We start from the raw sequence: 22,221 nt of genomic DNA on the forward strand, positions 1-22,221 counted from the left end.
TCAGCCTTAGGACCTGACTTCCTTAACAAGTCTCCTAAAGTGCAAGATACAAAATCAAGAATCAATAAGTGGGATGGATTCAACTAAAAAGCTTCTCAGCAGAGGAAACTATCAACATGAAGAGAGACCCTCCAGAGTGGGAGATAGTCTTTACCACATGCACTAATTTCCAAAATACATAAAGAATTCAAATTTAACACCAAAAATATATATAACCCAGTCAATAACTGAGCTAAGGAACTGAGCAGACATTCACAGAAGATATACCATTGATCAACAAATATATGAAAAAAATGTACAACATCTCTTGTAATTTGAGAAATGAAAATCAAAACTACTCTAAGATATCATCTCATTTCTGTCAGAATAGCAATGATCAAGAATAAAAGCAACAATAAGGTTGGCAAAGATGTGGGGAAAAAGGAACACTCATACTGCTGGTCAGACTGCAAATTAGTGCACTCACCCTGGAAAACAGTATGAAGATTCCTTAGAAAACTTGGAATGGAACCACCATTTGACCCAGTTACCCCACTGCTCTAACACCCAAAGACTTAATATCTGCATACTACAGTGATGCAACTACATCAATGTTTATAGCAGCTCAGTTCATATTAGACAAAGTGTGGAACCAATCTAGATGCCCTTCAATAGATGAATGGATCAAGCAACTGTTACTCAGCCCTAAAGGAGAATAAAATTATTGCATTTGCAGATAAATGAATGAAGTTGGAGAATATCATGCTAAGTAAAATAAGCCAATCCCAAAAAACCAAAGGCCAAATGTTTGCTATGAGGATGCTGATCCATAATGCAGGGAATGGGAGAGAGGAAGGGAGGAACTTTGGATTGGGCAGAAGGGAGTGAGGGGAGAGAAGTGGGCAGGGGAATGGAAAAGATGGCGGAATGAGATTAACATTGTTACCCTGCGTACTTGTATGATCACACCCATGGTATAACTCTACATCATGTACAACCAGAGAAATGAATAGTTGTGCTCCATTTGTGTACAATGAATCGAAATGCATTCTGCGGTCACCTATAACTAGAACAAATATAAATACAAAAAATTAAATCACCTTGGAACATTTACTGTTATTGCTTGTGCTCTAATTATTAAAAGAACATTTATTTTTTTCCTAATAAAAAAAGAGATTAAATTACCTATAAGAAAAAAAATTACATGTTGGTCACGTTTGCTCAAAATACTTCATGATAAAAGAAAATGGTGTGGAATACTTAAGATGCTCAAGGAAAATTTTCTGAACCAAGGTTTTATTTTGTTTTGTTTTTAATCTAGCAAAAATCAAATTGAGGGTTCTGTTCACATGAAAGAACAAGGGAATACTGCATCCATGCGCCCTCCCTAGACAATCTTTTAGAGGACTTCTTTCAGATAACAAATGATTTGTGTGATATCAACATAAGGATTGACACCACATATGGTGGCACATGCCTGCAATCCCAGCAACTAGGGAGGCTGAAGCAGTAGAAATCAATTTAGCAAAGTCCTAAGCAACTTAGCAAGACCCTATTTCAAAATAAAAAGTACAGGAAAAGAAAATGGGAGGGAGCATATTCAGGTCCTAAGTGTTAAGAGACCCAAGAATCCCCCTGAGGCAGAATGATAAAGTTAAGACCAAATGATGTTCATGCTTTATCAAGCAAGATACCTTTTTTCTAAAATATCTGTGTCAAAGTTCATCAAAGTATGTCTTCAAATACTCACGTTTAATTCAGTTTTCAGTATTTCTTCAAGAAGATGACCTATATGTTCTTCATTTTCTTTTGTGTCCATAACTATACAAATTTCTTGTGAAATTCTCTCTGAAATAAAAATGGAAAAAATGTAAATTTTCACATTCAACAAAGAATAGAACAAAGACGTCCCACGTGGACACCTGTGTTTATTTGCTTTTCAAAGCCTTTGACTAAGAATAAGGAGGTTTTGGCTTCAGGCCATGTATGTGGACTGACCTCTGTTGTACACCAAGATGTCCTCAATTCTTTTTATACCCAACTCAACAAATCTATGGATTAATTTTGTGGGTAGAAAACCAGTCACACCACAATTATTGGAAATAAGAGATCTTAGTAACTGGAAGTCACAACCATTTGGTTTACCAATTTCTCTAGAATGACAATTTAATAAAATTAAATTCTTGCATTCACTTTATCTTAAAAGTAAAAATAGTTCAATCTTCCTAACTTTGAACTTTCCTCTTAGAACTGCCTTCATGTGTCGCAGAGATTTTGAAAAGTTGTGACATGATTGTTTACCTCTAAGTATTTATTTCATCTGATTTCTTCTGCTATCCATCAGTCATTCAGTAGTGTATTAGATGTTAGAGTATCTTCTATTTATTTTGTCATTAATTTCTAGTTTCTCTCCATTATGATCTGATAAAATGCAAGGTATTATCTCTATTTTTGTATTTGCTACAAGTTGCTTTGTGACATAAGATATGGTCTATTCTAGAGAAGCGTTCATGTGCTATGGAGAAGAAAGTGCATTCAGTCATTGATGGACGAAATAGTCTACATATGTCTGTTAAGTCTAAATTATCAATTGTATTTTTTACTTCTATAGCTTCTTTATTTAGCTTTTGTTTGAAGGATCTATCCAATGGCAACAGAGGCATATTAAAGCTACCCAATATTATTGTGCTGTGGTCTATTTAATTCTTGAAATTGAGAGGGGTTAGTTTGATGTATGGAGATGCCACATTATTTGGGACAAATATTACGATTGTTATGCCTTGATGTATAGTTCCCTTAAGCAATATAAAATGGCCTTCTTGTTCCCTTATGATTAAAGTTGGCTTGAAGTCCACTTTATCTGAGGATAAAAAACCCTGCTTATTTATGCGATCCATGGGAATGATGTTTTTTCCCATCCTTTTACCTTCAGTCTTTGGATGTCTTTGCCTATGAGGTGAGTGTCTCAGAGAGAGCTTATTGTTTGATTTAAAAAAAAAAAAATGTCCCAGTATGTCCTTTGATTGATGAGTTTAGGCCACTGATATTCAATATTATTGAGAAATGATTTTTATTCCGTCATGTTGATTTATGTCCAGTTTTTAATGTGAATTACTTTCTCTTTTGATTGACTACTCCTTTAGCGTAGCTCCTCATTTAGCTGGTTTTCAATTTTATATTTCATTTCTTCTTCATGAAGTATCTTACATTTTGTAGTGCAGGTTTTCTATTCATGAATTCTTTTAACTATTGTTTATCAACGATAGTTTTATTTCATCCTCAATTCTGAAGTTTAATTTTGCATGCTATCGGATTCTTGGTTGGCATTCATTTTATTTCAGAGTTTGATATGTATATTATTCCAATACCTCATAGCTTTGAGGGACTGTGTTGAGAAATCATCTGAGGTTGATTGGTTTCCCTCTCAAAGTAACATGTTTGCATCTGGCAGGCTTTCAAATTCTATCCTTATTCTGTATGATGGACAGTTTTATAATAATGTGCCTTGGTGGGGGTCAGTTTTAATTTTGTATATTCGGGGTCTTATAAACTTCCTATATCTGGTTTTACATTTCAGTCTTTAGATTTGGGAAATTTTCTGATTATTTCATTGAAAAGGTTGTCAACACAACCCCATGTAACACTACTGATTAAGGAAGTTAAGAATATAATGAACTCCAAAGGAAACAATTCTTTAATTTTCATGGAGATCTTTTTGTATTTTTTCTCTTTTCTCTGTTAAATTGTTACCTAAAAGTTCACGGACATTTACACATATTCATATTTGTTTTTTTTTTTTTTCTTCATTTCTAACATTTTTTAAACCTGTTATTTTTCATGGCTTGGTTTTTTAAGGACTAGAATGTTTGATTAGTATATTTTGGTTTTGTTTTGTTTATATTTTTAGTTTTAAAAATTTTTACTTTATATATCTTTTTTTCTCACTTATCCATATTCCTAAATACTCTTTCACTTTTTCTTTCTGCTAACAGCCAATCTCTATGTTTCTATCCTTCGTTCTTCATTTATTTTTTACTTTTATCTTCTCTCCTCCTTCCTCATAATCATCACATCCCATATCACTTCTGTTCTCTCCAGGTCCACCATTCAAAATTGTAAACCCTTTTGCAAACTTTGCTATTTTTATTGTAGGCAATGACTTACAACAATTCTGTTTATTGTACCAATACTGTAGACATCATAACAGGAACTATCTGGTCTAACACTATATATTGTTTGCATTGATTGCTGTTATTGCTTTATCTCCCCCTAAGCGGAGAGGTACTAGAAACATACAGGGATACTCTAAGACCACAGGGTAGAAACTCTACTGCCTCAGATACATACTTTTACAAGGGTAGACGCACAACAAGAATGAGCAAGGGAACAAATTACCCCTAACAAAGCAAGATAATTCAATAACAAAATCCATCACACCATAATGGAAGCAATGTCAGAAAAGGAATTTAGAATGTACATAGTTAAACTTATCTGGGAGGTAAATGATGATGTAAAGAGTAAAATCAGACAGAAAAAACAGGAAGTGAAAGACCACTTCAATAGAGATTCTTGGAAAAAAAAAAAAAAACAAGCAGACATCCTCAAAATGAAGGAATCAATAAACCAAATTAAAAATTCACTGGAAGGCATCACCAACAGACTAGACCACTTTGAAGACAGAGCTTCAGGCAATGAAGACAAAATATAAAATCTAGGAAATAACTTTGACCATGGAGAAAAGATGTTATGCAACCATTAAAAGAACTTCCAAGAAATATGGGATAACTTGGAAAGACCAAATTTAAGATTTATCAGCATAGATGAAGCCTCAAACATCCAAATCAAAAAAATACACAATCTTTTCAATGAAACAGAAGCTACTCTAACCCCTGGAGACTAAATAATATATTATTGAATGATGACTTGATAGCAGAAAAAAATCAGGGATGAAATAAAAAAATACTTAGAGGTAAACAACTTATCAAAATCTCTGGGACACTATGAAGGCAGTTCTAAGAGCAAAGTTCATTGCCCTGATTATATTCTTTAAAAGGGTAGAAATTCACCAAATAAATAACCTAACATTACATCTCAAAGCCCGAGACAAAGAACAAATCAACACCAAAAGTAGGAGAAGACAGGAAATAAAATTTCATGATGAAAAAGGAAATATCAACATGGGCATCACTGAAATACAGATGATAATCCAACTATTTTGAAAATCTATATTCCAATAAAATATAAAACCAAGGACATCAAAAATTTCTAAAGACATACAACGTACACAAACTGAATCAGGAGGACATAGAAAATTTAAGCAGATAAATTTCAAGTGATGCAATTAAAGGTGCTGCTTAAAGCCTACCAAAGCCTACCAACAAAGAAAAGTTCAGGACCAGATGGCTTCTCAACTGAGTTCTACCAGACCTTCAAAGAATTTACACCCATCCTGCTCAAATTATTCCATGAAATAGAAAAGGGAGGAACCCTTTTGAACTCATTCTATGAAGTTATCATCACCCTGATACCAATACCAGACAAAGACACATCAAGGAAGAGAACTTCAGAATAATATGCCTGAAGAACATAGATGCAAAAATTTTTAATAAAATATTGGCAAACTGCATACAAAAACATGTAAAAGGTAGTACACCATGACTAAATGGGGTTCATCCCAGGAACATAAGACTGATTCAACATATGGAAATCAATAAAGGTAATTCATCACATGAATAGATTTAAAGAATTGTATGATTATCTCAATAAATGCAGAAAAAGCTTTTGACAAAATTCAGCATCCATTCATGTTCAAAACACTAAAAAACTAGGGATATAGGAATATACCTCAACATTGTAAAAGTTATATATGCTAAACCGAAGGCCAATATCATTCTAAATGGAGAAAACTTGAAAGCATTCCCACTAAAAACTGGAACAAGACAGGAATACCTACTTTCGCCACTTCTATTCAACATAGTTCTTGAAAACACAGCCAAAGCAATTAGACAAAAGAAAGAAATTAAAGGGATACAAATAAGAAAAGAGCTCGACTATCCCTATTTGCAGATTACATGATTCCATATTTAGAAGTCCCAAAAAAACACCAGTACAAAACTTCTAGAACTCATAAATGAATTCAGCAAAGCAATAGGATATAAATTTAACACCCATCAAACAGTTGTGCTCCTATACACCAATGACAAATAAGCTAAAAGAGAAATCCAGAAAACTATCCCATTCACAATAACCTCTCAAAACCAAAATATTTGGGAATCAATCTAACAAAAGAGGTGAAACACCTCCACAATGAAAACTATAGAACACTAAAGAAATTGAAAAAGATCTTAGAAAATGAGAAGACTTCCCATGCTCTTGGATAGGCAGAATTAATATCATCAAAATGGCCATACTACCAAAAGCACTATACAGATTTAATTCAAGTCCTATTAAAATTCCAATGACATTCTTCATAGAAATAGAAAAGGCAGTAATAAAATTCATTTGGATAAATATAAATCCCAGAATAACCAAAGCAATGCTTAGGGAGAAAGGTGATGCTAGAGGCATCACAGTATCAGACCTTGAATTATACTAAAGAGCTAGAGTTAAAAAAAAAAAAAAAAAAAAAAAAAGACATGGTATTGACACAAAAACAGACATGAAGACCCATGGTACAGAATAGAAGACACAGACAAACCCACATAAATACAATTACCTCATACTAGACAAAGGTGCCAAAAATATACATTAGAGAAATATAGTCTCTTTCACAAATGGTGATTGACAAACTGGAAATTAATATGTAGCAAAAATGAAATTAAACCCCCTTCACTCACCCTACACAAAACTCAACTCAAAGTGCATCAAGGACCCAAGTATTAGATCAGAGATTCTGTGCCTTCTAGAATAAAACACCCAATTCTCCATTATGTCAGTGTAGGAATCAACTTTTTCAACAAGACTCTTAAAGCACAAGTAATATCAAGAATCAGTAAGTGGGATGGTATCAAACTAAAAGCTTCTTCACAGCAAAGAAAACAATGAAGAATGTGAACAGAAAGCATACAGAATGGGAGAAAATTTTTACTACATGCACCTCAGACAGAGCATTAATCTCCAGGATATATAAAGAACTCAAAAAACTTAACACCAAAAAAAAAAAAAAAAAAATCCCACAAATAACCCAATCAATAAATGGTCAATGAACTGTTTTCAGTTCACTGAAGAAATAAGATCAACAAATACATGAAAAATGTTCAACATCTCTAGCAATTAGAGAAATGCAAATCAAAACTACACTGAGATTTCATCTCACTCCAGTCAGAATAGCAATTATCAAGAATACAAGCAATAAATGTTGGCAAGAATGTGGGAAAAAAGATATACTCATACATTGCTGGTCAGACTGCAAATTGGTACAGCCACTCTGCAAAGCAGTATGGAGATTCCTCAGAAAACTTGGAACCACCATTTCGCCAAGTTATCCCACTCCTCAGCATATAACCAAAGGACTTAAAAATCAGCATACTATACTGACCCAACCACATCAATGTTTACAGCTGCTTAATTCACATTAGCTAAACAATGGAACCAACCTAGATGCCCTTCAACAGATGAATGAATAAAGATATTGTGGTATATATACACAATGGAATGTTACTCAGCCATAAAGAGAAATGAAATCATGGCATATGCCCATCAATGGATGGAATCAGAGAAAATCATGCTAAGTAAAATTAGCCAATCCGCCCCCCACCGAAGAAAAACAACAACAAAGGTCGAATGTTTTCTGATATGTAGATGCTAAGACCCAATAAGCGGTGGAGGGGAGAGGAGAAGTACTTTGGATTAGACACAGGGAAGTGAAGGGAAGGGAGGGGGAATGGGAATATGAAAGACAGTAGAATGAATTGGACTTCATTTTCCTATATTTATATGAATACATGACCAGTGTAACTCCACATCATGTACAACCACAAGAATTGGAAGTTATACTTCATGTGTATATGTCAAAATACATTCTACTCTTATGTATAACTAAAAAAGAATTAAAAATCTTTTAAAAAATTAGGTTTAGACACACAGCTATTCTACAGGACTAAAATAGAACACGAAGGAACGATATCCAACACTTACTGAACGTCAATCACTTTCATATGAAAAGTCTTAATGCTTTCATTGTCATTATCCCATTCAATGCCTCAAAAAAATGTTTTATTTATTAGCTAAGTGTTGTAATTCCTGTTTTTCCTCATGGATATTTAAATCCATGACTTCCCAAAGATCACACCTTTCTATCATGATGCCTATACCTAAAGAGTCATATTTCTCAATGCTTCTCACAGAAATAAATTAAACAACCAAAAAATATAACACATAAATACAAAAGAATTTACAAATGCAACATGGCAATGAATCATTTTGACTGCTTGATAAAATAACACAAAAAAATTTTGAAACAAAACACAGAACATAGTTGATCTTCCCCTTCTTTTATCGTATGTCCTTTTTGTTAGTCTAAGTTCTACACAATGTAAACCATCAATCAAATTAAAACTGGCATATTACTACGCAACAAAATATGAAATACAAAAGAATAAGCAATGAAAAATCTATTTTTTTAATCTTCTATCATCTTTCAGCTATCCTAAATGTTTTTTATTTAGGAATCTCTCATTGCCATGTAAGTTTTTCAATCACTTTCCAAAACAACAGAGTTTTGGGGGGGAAAAAATGACATCTTTAAAATAACAAGCTTTCTAATGAACCTGATATATTCCCCCTTCCAAAATCTTTAATTTCTATGAATAGTGGTTTATAGTTCAGTGTAGTCATTTTACAATCTGTTATATTTACTTATAATTGTTAATGCTATTATGAACCAACTTTAATTTCGTCTACTTGTTACATAAAAACAAACATAAGCAGACCTTGTAGTCAGTAAAAATGCTATATTTACATATAAACTGTTTTATTAGTCTTATTTCCTTCTTTCCAATTCATAATTTTATTTGACAGTGAAAAACTCAGAACTCAAAACTCCATGTTCAGGAGAGAAACTGATCAGTAATATTACTTCCTTATAAAGTCCTGTCATATTTCATTAAGCAATCATACTGCTTAAAGTTGAGAAGTGTTCATTTCCTAATTTCTAGAAAACTAAGATTGCTATCATTTCTTCTTTTGAATTCTTTTGTAGAATTCACTTGTAAGCCAACTGCTATGGGAGAGCCTTCAATTACAGATGTAGTACTTATAAATATAAACAACTATTCATATTCTTATTGTCTTTATCAATGTAGTAAGTTGTATTTGCCCAAGAACATATTCATTTTATCTATATTCTCATGACTACTAGCATCAAGTATACATTTGTTTTCTTTCAAAGTCCCTAAGAGCTCCATTAATGCTCCTTTTTTATTTTATACTAATTATTTAAGCCTTAAATATTTTTGTGATTTGGCAAGATATCATCTATTAAAGTTGTCCAAAAAAAAACTTTCAACAGAGTGCTTTGTAACAAATTACTATAAATATAATGGCAAAAACTAACACCCATTAGTTTCATTAGTCTTTAAGACTAAGTAATATTCCATTGTGTATATATCACATTTTCTTTATCTATTCATCTGTTGAACACCTAGGTTGGTTCCATAGTTTAGCTATTGTGAGTTGAGCCACTATAAACACTGATGTGGCTGCGTCACTATAGTATGCCAATTTTAAGTCCTTTGGATACAAACCAAGGAGCATGATAGCTAGATCAAATGGTGGTTCCATTCCAAGTTTTCTGAGTAATCTCCATACAGCTTTCCATGATAGCTGCACCAATTTGCAGTCCTACCAGTGATGTATGAGTGTACCTTTTTCCCCACATCCTCACCAACATTTATTGTTGCTTGTATACTTGATAATTGCCATTTTGACTGAAGGTGAAAACTTAGAATAGAATGAAATTATAACATTTATCAGTATATGAATGGAGCTGGAGAATATCACACCAAGCAAAATAAGCCAATCCCAAAAAAACAAAGGCTTAATGTTTTCTCCCATATGCAAATGCTAATCACAATAAGGCAGATGACTAAGGAAGAAGAGTTACTTGGATTAGGTAGAGGGAAGTGAAGGGAGGGATGGGGGTGTGGGGGGTAGGAAAGATAGAATTGGACCTTATTACCCTATGCACATATATAATTACATGACCTGTGTAACTCTGCATCATGCACACTAAGAATGAGCAGTTATACTCCATTTACGAATGATGTGTAAAAAAGTGCATTCTACTGTCATGTGTAACTAGAATAAAGAGGATTCCAACATTAAAAAACATTATGTATATCTCTAGTGTCAAATAGTGATTTGATTTGAAGAAAAATAAATCAATAAAGAAAAACACTGCCACCCATTACTACACAGTACTACAGGTGGTAGGCTGGACATGCATTGAAATTTGCATGTACAGCAAATGAGGCAAAACACGAATGGCAGGAGAATTACTGAATCTAGGTAAAAGACATGGAAGTTATCTGTGCTATTCTTGCATGTTTTAAGTTTGAAAGTACACCAGAATAAAAAGTACTATCTTTTCAAAAATCAAGATATGAAAACACATTTGCTTTTAAAAAGCAAAATAAGATATAAAACAGGAGGCTTAATATTTACCTCAACAGTCATTAAAGATCATGTGAGGAAAACACAAGTAATACTCTACATTCAAAGCTGAGTAACATGATAATAAATATGGTAGATCTCTAATAGTGGTTTCTATGTTGTTAGTTCATTTCTTGACATTTCAAGGTATTCATATTTCACAGAGGTATATGACAGGCTGGCTGCCTTATGGTATGGATATGCATATGTCCTCTACTACTAATGACTAATTCTCAATCAGTTTATAGTCAAAGACTAGACTAAGTTCAAAATCATCATGAATTCTCTATTCTAATTCAGAGATTTTCATATGGTTACACATGAGAATCAGATGACTGACTGTATTCCATTTGTATTTTTTCAAATCCATAGGTTTATAACTTATCCAACAAGATTCAAGCATGTATCTTTGTGAAGTGCAAAAGTGATTCTGATGTACAGTCATATTGAGTCTACTTAGTATGATTTTTGTTTGCATGAGAGAAAATTATAATAGTTTCTCTCCTTGAAAAATAAATTGTTCTTTTAAAAATCCACAAATTGTCCACTATAACTGATTAACATTCCTCCCCAAATGGTATAACTCTTTGGGAGTAAATTTTCAGTTTTCTCTCATCTTCTCCCATGACATGGCAATTGGAGTCACCCATTGCACCAAGACTGATATTTCTGGTATAAAATTATTTAACCTACAAACCAACCCATCACAACTATGTGTCTCACTGGGGTTTACAATATAGCAATTTATCTCCCAATACTATAAAGGTGATATGAGAACAGTATAAATATTTAACAGTATATCAAGAACATGACAGGTACTTTGTACTGTTTGTTATTAGAGGAAATACAAGCTTTAAATTTTGGAAAAAATTCAATTAAAAATCTTAAATGATGAAAGTAGTATATTTATACTGTGGCAGTATTGCACATTCACCAACTGAAAAGAGAAACTAAAGATCAATCAATTTCTATGCAAAGTCAAATTTTCTTCCTTTCTTTTCTTTTGTGATGCTGGGAATTGAATGTGTACTCTTGTGCATGCTAGGTAAGTGCTCTAACACTGTGCTCCATTTTCAGCTCCACTCAGTAAGGATATAAAATATACAATATATAATATAAATATGCAAGTCAAAACAGAGTAAATGGGAACAAGATGAGTAGAAAAATGGTTTAACTCTATACTGAAATATTGATGGTATAACTACTGATATCCTGTGACTATTGTCTTTACTGTTTAAGATAACAAGTGAATAATTATGAAATATCCTATTATTCCTCATATCTTTGAAAACAAGGAATCTCAGAGGAAAAAACATATATAATATTGAATCAGCAGGAAAATTATGAGCTCATAAGGCATTTCATCTTTATACACACAGAAAATTGGTAACTTCAGATACAGAATCCAATGGTTTAAAAAATTAACCAAGTGTCTACCATTCTAGTGTAAACTCCAACACTACCCAAATAGAAACATATCTTTATAATACATGAAAGTAATCAATATCAATAAAATATGATTTACACTCCCCCCAATGCAGAAGCAAAGTTAGGTATTAAATATCAGTGGTTATCATCAGTAGATGCCTCCTGATAAAAACACAAACCATCTCTAGTCTTGTCAAAAGATGAATCTAAATTAGATCAAGCTTCCAGATCCAGCTGCTGTTTTATAGAGAACAAAGAGAAGAAGAAAGAAACAGAACTGTATTATGCACAACAGAAAACCTACAGGTCATGTGGGCTGGCTTCAGCAAGACAAACCAAGAAAATAAAGGAATAGCGAAACTGTAGTTTAAGTCAGATTTTAAATGGCATTTCCTTTTTAAAAAGTACCACAACAACTTTCCACAGGGTGATCCAGGATGGCGGACTGGAGGGTGACTGCATCTCCAGTCGCTCCAGAACCCAGGATTCAAGAAGGGGAGGCATTGAGAGACTTGGACTAAAATAGAGCCACGGGGTGAGTCTCCCCCGTGTGAAACTCGGCCTGGGCGGCAGGCCCAGATACGGGTGGCTTATCAGAGCAGGGCAGCCAGAGTCTTCCCCAGGTAGCCTGGCTCACTCCGGCAGTGAGCTCCTCCCACATGGCCAGCTACTCGGAGCAGGCTACCCAGTGAGAGCCTTTCTGCACAGAACCAGCTCCAAGTCCGGCCAGTGGCGAGCTCTGGCCCGCAGGCAGTTTCAGGGCAGCCAGGGACTTCCCCAAGCAACCCGGCTCCATCTGGCGGGAGGCGCCTTTAAAGGCTAGCTTCTCAGAGCAGACCGCACAGTGAGAGCCTTTCGGCACAGAGCCAGCTCCAGCCCTGGAACCAGTAGTGGGCTAGGGGCAGCTTTCTTCATAAGCACTGCATTATCAAGTTCCTCCTAGACTTCAGGCTACTGAAGGCTGGGAGGTGATACACTGGAAATCTACAGGGACACTAAAAGCCAACAGAGGAAATCTGCAATATCTCAGAGTCCCACTGACATGTGACCAATATAAGAAAACAAGGGAAGAAAATGTCCCAAACAAACCTAGATACTATATCAATAAAACCCAATGACAGCACAGCAGAAGAAATGTCAGAAAGGGAGTTCAGAATGTACATAATTAAAACAATCAGGGAAGCAAATGAGGAGATAAAAGAGCAAATGCAGGCATTGAAGGAGGAGATGAAAGAGCAAATGCAGGCATTAAATGATCGCACAAATCAACAGTTAAAAGACCAAATAGGGAAGCAAGAGATCATTTCAATAAAGACTTAGAGATACTGAAAAAAAAAAAACAAACAGAAATCCTTGAAATGAAGGAAACAATAAACCAAGTTAAAAACTCCATAGAAAGCATAACCAATAGGATAGAACACCTGGAAGACAGAATCTCAGACACTGAAGAAAAAATATTTAATCTTGAAAACAAAGTTGACCAAACAGAGAAGATGGTAAGAAATCATGAACAGAATCTACAAGAATTATGGGATATCATGAAAAGGCCAAATTTAAGAATTACTGGGATTGAGAAAGGCTTAGAGAAACAAACCAAAGGAATGAACAATCTATTCAATGAAATAATATCAGAAAATTTCCCAAATCTGAAGAATGAAATGGAAAACCAAGTACAAGAGGCTTATAGAACTCCAAATATACAAAATTACAACAGACCCACACCAAGGCACATTATTATGAAAATACCTAACATACAAAATAAAGACAGAATTTTAAAGGCTGTGAGAGAAAAGAACCAAATTACATTCAGAGGGAAACCAATAAGAATATCAGCAGATTTTTCAATCCAGACCCTAAAAGCTAGAAGGGCCTAGAACAACATTTACCAAGCCCTGAAAGAAAACGGATGCCAACCAAGAATCTTATACCCAGCAAAACTTACTTTCAGATTTGACGACGAAATAAGATCCTTCCATGATAAACAAAAGCTAAAGGAATTTACAAAAAGAAAGCCGGCATTACAGAACATTCTCAGCAAAATATTCCATGAGGAAGAGATGAAAAACAACGATACAAATCAGCAATGGGAGGAACTAGCCTAAAGGAATAGCCAAATAAAGAAGAAACAAAATCATATCAAAAAACAAAAATGAGTCAAATGACTGGGAATACAAATCATATCACAATAATAACCCTGAATGTTAATGGCCTGAATTCATCAATCAAAAGACATAGACTGGCAGATTGGATTAAAAAGAAAAATCCAACAATATGCTGCCTGCAAGAGACTCATATCATAGAGATACCCATAGACTAAAGGTGAAAGGATGGGAAAAAACATACCATGCACACGGACACAGCAAAAAAGCTGGAGTATCCATCCTCATCTCAGATAATGTGGACTTCAAGCCAAAACTAGTCAGAAGGGATAAAGAAGGACATTACATACTGCTTAAGGGAAGCATAAATCAGCAAGACATAACAATCATAAATATCTATGCCCCGAACATTGGCTCATCCATGTACGTCAAACAAATCCTTCTCAACTCCAGAAATCAAAGAGACCACAACACAATAATACTAGGCGATTTTAACACACCTCTCTCACCACTGGATAGATCGTCCAAACAAAATTGAATAAAGAAACCATAGATCTCAATAACACAATCAACAATTTAGACTTAACCAACATATATAGAATATACCATCCAAAGAACAAATACACTTTCTTCTCAGCAGCACATGGATCCTTCTCTAAAATAGACCATACTTTATGCCACAAAGCTACTGTTAGCAAATACAAGAAGATAGAGACACTACCTTGTACTCTATCAGATCATAATGGATTGAAATTAGAAATAAATGACAGAATAAAAAACAGAAACTTCTCCAATACCTGGAGATTGAATAATACACTATTATATGATGAATGGATAACAGAAGACATCAGGAGGGAAATAAAAAAATTCTTAGAAGTAAACAAGAACGAAGACACATCATATCAAAATCTCTGGGACATTATGAAAGCGGTACTTAGAGGAAGATTTATTTCCTGGGGCGCAATCAAAAAAAGAAGTAGAAATCAACAAATAAATGAATTAACACTACAGCTCAAAGCCCTAGAAAAAGAAGAGGAGACCAACACCAAAGTAGTAGAAGACAGGAAATAGTTAAAATCAGAGCTGAAATCAATGAAATTGAAACAAAAGACACAATCAGAAAAATTAACAAAATAAATAGTTGGTTCTTTGAAAAAATAAAGAAAATTGATAAGCCCGTAGCCACACTAACAAAGAGCAAGAGGGAGAAAACTCAAATTACTAAAATTCGGAATGAACAAGGAAATATCACAACAGACACAAGTGAAATACAAAACATAATTAGAAGCTATTTCAAAAATCTATACTCCAACAAAACAGAAAACCTCGAAGACATCAACAAGTTTCTAGAGACTTATGAATTACCTAAACTGAATGAGGAGTACATACACAACTTAAATAAATCAATTTCAAGCAATGAAATAGAAGAGGTCATCAAAAGCCTACCAAAAAAGAAAAGTGCGGGACCAGATGGGTTCTCAGCCAAGTTCTACAAAACCTTTAAAGAAGAGCTCATTCCAATATTCCTCAAAGTATTCCATGAAATAGAAGAGGAGGGAACCCTCCCAAACTCATTCTATGAAGCCAATATCACCCTGATACCTAAACCAGACAGAGACACATCAAGGAAAGACAATTTCAGACCAATATCCTTAATGAACATTGATGCAAAAATTCTCAACAAAATTTTAGCAAATCGCATACAAATATATATTAAAAAGATAGTGCACCATGATCAAGTGGGTTTTATCCCAGGGATGCAAGGTTGGTTCAACATTCAGAAATCAATAAATGTCATTCAGCATATCAACAGACTTAAAGTTAAGAATCACATGATTATTTCAATAGATGCAGAAAAAGCATTCGATAAAATACAGCATCCCTTCATGCTCAAAACACTAGAAAAAATTGGGGTAGTGGGAACATTCCTTAACATTGTAAAGGCCATCTACGCTAAGCCCATAGCCAATATCATTCTAAATGGTAAAAAACTGAAAGCATTCCCCCTAAAAACAGGAACAAGTCAGGGATGCCTTCTTTCACCACTTCTATTCAACATTGTCCTTGAGACTCTAGCCAGAGCAATTAGACAAACCAAAGAAATTAAAGGGATACGATTTGGAAAAGAAGAACTCATACTATCTCTGTTCATTGATGACATGATTATATATTTAGAGGAACCTGGAAATTCCACCAGAAAACTTTTAGAAATCATAAGTGAATCCAGTAAAGTAGCAGGTTACAAGATCAATGCTCATAAATCCAATGCATCTTCAGAAAGAGAAACTAGGAAAACTACCCCATTCACAATACCATCGAAAAAAATAAAATAGTAACAAAAACAGCATGGTATTGATACCAAAACAGACAGGTAGATCAATGGTACAGAATAGAGGACATGGACACAAACCCAAATATATACAATTTTCTCATACTAGACAGAGGGGCCAAAAATATGCAATGGAGGAAAGATAGCCTCTTCAACAAATGGTGCTGGGGAAACTGGAAAACCATATGCAACAGAATGAAATTAAACCCCTCTCACCCTGCACAAAACTCAACTCAAAATGGATCAAGGACCTCGGAATCAGACCAGAGACTCTGCATCTTATGGAAGAAAAAGTAGGTCCCAACCTTCAACTTGTTGACTTAGGATCAGACTTCCTTAATAGGACTCCCAAAGCACAAGAAATAAAAGCAAGAATCAACAACTGGGATAGATTCAAACTAAAAAGCTGTCTCTCAGCAAAGGAAACTATCAGTAATGTGAGGAGAGAGCCCACAGAGTGGGAGAATATCTTTGCCACTCATACTTCAGATAGAGCACTAATTTCCAGAATCTATAAAGAACTCAAAAAACTCTACACCAAGAATACAAATAACCCAATCAACAAATGGGCTAAGGAAATGAACAGACACTTCACAGAAGAAGATGTATAAGCAATCAATAGATAGATAAAAAAATGTTCAATATCTCTAGTAATAAGAGAAATGCAAATCAAAACCACCCTAACATTTCATCTCACCCCAATTAGAATGGCGATTATCAAGAACACAAGCAACAATAGGTGTTGGTGAGGATGGGGGGAAAAAGGTACACTCATACATTGTGGGGTTGCAAATTAGTGCAGCCACTCTGGAAAGCAGTATGGAGATTCCTCAGAAAGCTTGGAATGGAACCACCATTTGACCCAGCTATCCCACTCCTTGGCCTATACCCAAAGGACTTAAAATCAGCATACTACAGAGATACAGCCATATCAATGTTCATTGCTGCTCAATTCACCATAGCCAGATTGTGGAACCAACCTAGATGCCCTTCAGTTGATGAATGGATAAAGAAACTGTGGCATATATATACAATGGAATATTACTCTGCCATGAAGAATGATAAAATTATGGCATTTGCAGGCAAATGGATGAAATTGGAGAATATCATGCTAAGTGAGATAAGCCAATCTCAAAAAACTAAAGGACAAATGATCTCGCTGATAAGCGGATGAGGACATATAATGGGGGGGAGGGGTTAGCGTTAGGGTTAGGGTTAGGTTTAGGGTTAGGGATAAGCAGGGTGGTAAGAATGGAGGAAGGAAGGACTGTATAGGGGGAAAAGAGGGATGGGAGAGGTGGGGGGAAGGGAAAAAAATAACAGAATGAATCAAACAACATTACCCTATGTAAATTTATGATTACACAAATGGTATGCCTTGACTCTATGTACAAATAGAGAAACAACATGTATCCCATTTGTTTACAATAATAAAAAAAAAGAAAAGAAAAAGAAAGAAAAAGTACCACAACTTAAATACAGTATCTAGGAAAGCACATGTGTGTGAGAGAGAGCCTAATAAAAGTGAAAAGGAGATTACTATAAAATCTGGACAGCTGCTACTTTGAAGAAGGGTGCAGTTCATAATTAGATGAAGGTTCAGGAAAGGTTTCTTTTATGGGTGATAATGTTCATCTGAGTGGTTATGCAGATATATGCATTATTTTATATGTTTGGTTTGGATTTTTACATGTATAGTTTGATACCAAGACATTTTTACAAATAGAAAGAAGTCATTATCTGCATATACACTAAGCCTTTCACCCACATTATTTTTACTCATTTAGAAAAAACTTTATATACCATCAAGAGATAAAATAAGGTCTTGGGTATGTCACAAAGATCTGTGGAACACACTATTAAAACAATGGATAAACTTCATAAAATTTGACTTAAAACTATTGAGAACAGGAAGTAACAAGAAAAAAGGTACTATTTTCATGTAGAATTTAGGCTTAAAGCCCAAAGTACCTTAAAATGCACTTTAAATTCTAATTAATGCAATTTACTAGTACAAAAATGCTATTAGTCTCCTTTAAGTAAAAAGCAATTGAATATAATATGTACTGTAGGTTTTTCATATATGGATTTTATTATGTTAAGCTTATCTCCTTTTCTCCATTAGAATATTAACATTAAAGGATTTTTCGGGGTGGGGGTTACTGGGGATTGAACTCGGGGGCACTCAACCACTGAGCCACATCCCCCAGCCCTATTATATATTTTATTTAGAGACAGGGCCTCACTGAATTTAGTGCCTCACTGTTGCTGAGGCTGGCTTTGAACTCACAACCCTACTGCCTCAACCTCCTGAACCTCAGGGATTACGGGCATGTGCCACTGCACCCAGCTAACATAAAAGGATTTTAAAAAATGTTTTCTTCATTGAGATGATCATGTAAAACTTTTCTTCATTGGGTAATGTGGTATACTGATTTTTGTGTGTTCAATAACATTTGCATTCCAGAATGAATACTTCAAAAATCTTGTTCTACTTTCTTCTAGTTTTAATAGATTCTAATGAGAAATCTATAGTCATTCCCATTATTGTTCCCATGTGCCAATTCTCTTTAGTTACTTGCAAGCTTTTTTGTTTGCCTTCAGTCTTTAGCAGTCTGATTATGAAGCATCTGTGTGTGGATTTCTATGGGTTTATGACGTTGGACTTGATGAAGCTTTCCAATCTATACACATATTTTGCCAAATTTGGGAGATTTCATTCCTAGTTAATTGAAGGTTTTGTTTGCTTCTGTACTGCAGTCTTTCTCCTCTCTCTGGGCCAGTCTGAGACCTGATTTGTCCCTTAGTTCACTTATCAAAATCTACGGCATGATGTTCAAGGTCAAATCCATTTGTGTGTGGCTCAAGGGTATGAACTTTCTATGTTCCTCTACCACAATCTTTCCTTTTCTATTTCCTCAGTACATCCCTTATCAGTATTCCAGTATCGGTAGACAGAAAGCTGGGTCTTTTCCATACTCGTCTCACATTTCCAGTAACTACACTTGTGTCCAGAGTTAAGCAAAAGAAGACAATAAAAAACAAACAGTACTGACCCCATACCTTGAAACCACAGAAACTGTTCAAAGAGAAATGTCTCTTTCAGAATTTTAGGCTCCATGGGGCTCCTATTGCCGCCACTATCAGTACCAGCACTAGTATATGATTGCTCAGGAAATAAAGTATTAGAGTAAGGTAAAAGGAATCTCTCTCTTTTATCATTAGGAGACCCTTTTCCTTCTCCTCTAAAGAGATTCAGAAGGCTTCCCTAGTGGATCTGTCTAGTTTGACATCTATTTATAGCTTTCAAGCTGCACTGGATCCAGGTCAGTATACACCAAAAAAATAAAATGGCAAAGTTCACTTCTAGGCTTAAAGCCCAAAGTACCTTCAAATGCTACTTCAAACTTGGCTCTTTTGCATTAGTCCATCTACCACTCTTCCCTTCAAACAGCTGGTCCACATATTCTGTGGCTTCTTTCAATACAAGAAATAACCGATTTTGTTTCATTTTATTTAGAAATTGACCCCTACTCATCTTTGAACTTCTGCACAAATGAGACGAAAATATCTATACATAAAAGTTATTTCATAAACAAAGTGAAGTTTCTAAGTAAAGGATTATTAAATTAGCTGCTTTGTTATTGGTATACGAAATATTTCTTACACTCAATTACAACTTACAGTAAATAAACTTGGTATAAACAAAGTACCTATGATATGACTCCCTAATCAAACAATGTTACATTGTGGTTGACAGCTATTTATTTAACACATTAGCCATCTTGTTAAAAAAAAAAATAGTAGACTATCTAAATATTTAAATTTCAAAAATATACTCATATGTATAATTTTAATAATTATGAGCTAATACACTCCAACTGTACCCTAAACCAAATGCTTAGGAATATTAAACTTAATAAAAAGATATGTTGGCTGGTTTACTGGTCCACAATGTACTAGAAAAGACAATACTCTCAAATAACCTTACAACCCACAATCTATGAAGATTTAAGGAGACAACTTTTCAGGAGGTCAGTTGTTCTTTTGTACAGGAACCTTCAATGAAGCAATACTACACACTCTTAGCTCCAAGTGGAGAAAAGAATGGTGGCTCTTTCAAGTATAGGGTGTGCTTCTGGTTTTTATTTCCTTGTTTTTCAAGGGGTTGATGGTGGCAGAGAGGTAGGAACACTGTTAGAATTCCAACCATATTGCCTAAAGGGTGCATCAGAGAATGCCTCGTTTGCAATCCTGAACATCAGAATTTGGAACATCATAGCTCCATCTGTCAGACTTCTTTGAAATTCTCTCAAGTTTCAGTCAAATGGTGTTAGTCAGCTTTTTGTCACTGTGACCAAAATCCCTCACAAGAACAATTTAGAGAAGGAAAAGTTTATTTTGGCTCATGATTTCAGAAGTTCAGTCCATGGTTGGCTGGCTCCAAGGCAGAAACATGGCAAAAGGGTGTGGAGGAAGAAAGCTTTTTAGCTCATGGCATCTGGGAGGCAGAGAGAGAGAGAAGAACCAGGGACAAAATATAATCCCCTAGGGCACACGCCCAGTAAACTACTACCTCCAGCCATGCCTCACCTGCCTTCAATTACCACCTAATAATCTATTCAATTACTACTCCATCAAATGGATCAATCCAATGATGGGTTATGGCTCTCACGATCCAATCATATTGCCTCTGCATATTCCCACACTGCCTAACACATGAGTTTTTCAGGGGACAACTCATATCCAAACCGTAACAAGTTGCAAGTACACAAAATTTCTTAAGGGCTTTCAATCCCTGGCTTAATGCTCTTAGCAACCTAAAACTTCATACCTATTGTTAGGATACATAGTGTAGTGATATATAGTAATATACACCGTCAATTCATAAAAGCTTAATTCCAGTGTCATTCTAATAAAAATCCTTCAGAATCAAGAGGACTGATCATGTATATATCTGAAAATTTATGAAGAAAACCAAAATCTATTTTGCCACATCTTTAGAATTTTCCTATTTTCTTTCAGACAAATAAATCAAAATACTGGGTTAGGCGGCTGGGGAGATAGCTCAGCTGGTAGAGTGCTTGCCTTGCAAGCACAAGGCCCTGAGTTCAATCCCCAGTACCTCAAAAAAATTAAAAAAAAATAAAAAAATAAAAAATACTGGGTTAGTTTCATAAGCAAGTAGGCTAAAAATCCAGACATTGGTCCTTTCATTTTCGTGGACTCATCTAGTATTTCCATTGGGAGATTCTTCCATTGGGCCTCTCTGTTCACTGTACTGACCTCTCAGTTCTTAGGTAAATAAGAACTGTTTTAATCCAAAAGCCATTTCCAAAGCTCTAATCCTTCAAAATGAGGGCAGTATCTTCCATTGCCCTGAATTCCATCAAAAACCAGTCTTATGGACTATTCTAATGTTTTACATTGATATTAATTATTATCACCATTACTGAGCCGTGGTATCTGTCTCAGTGCCAACTACAGAAAGATACTTTCAGTTTCTGTCAACACTTGATGCAGGAAGCTATTAGTTTAAGAAGTGGGAAGGCAGGCAGTAAACAAAGTGAAAGTACACAATGAGCTATGAACTATACACAAGCAGAAAACAGGGCCAGTAAATAAAAACTTGCCAAAAATCTCATAGGTATACACACTCATATTAAGAGGTCAAGTGGTCTTCTGAGTAAGCTAGCCGTATTACTAACTATGCGTGTTTCAACTGGAGGGCAATCA

The 22,221-nt window shown here is 34.9% G+C and overlaps 1 protein-coding gene across 2 annotated transcripts in view; it reads right to left on the reverse strand.

The window, feature by feature from the left end:
- Crppa (CDP-L-ribitol pyrophosphorylase A) overlaps positions 1 to 22,221 on the reverse strand; it is a 322,232-nt gene that overhangs the window by 184,689 nt on the left and 115,322 nt on the right. For both annotated transcript variants that reach the window (XM_047562282.1, XM_047562281.1), the window contains one exon: positions 1,730 to 1,827. In XM_047562282.1, coding sequence (XP_047418238.1) covers positions 1,730 to 1,827 — 98 coding nt within the window. The remainder of the gene's footprint in view (positions 1 to 1,729; positions 1,828 to 22,221) is intronic.

This window comes from Sciurus carolinensis, chromosome 8 (assembly GCF_902686445.1).
Source record: "Sciurus carolinensis chromosome 8, mSciCar1.2, whole genome shotgun sequence".
Taxonomy (NCBI): Eukaryota; Metazoa; Chordata; class Mammalia; order Rodentia; family Sciuridae; genus Sciurus; species Sciurus carolinensis.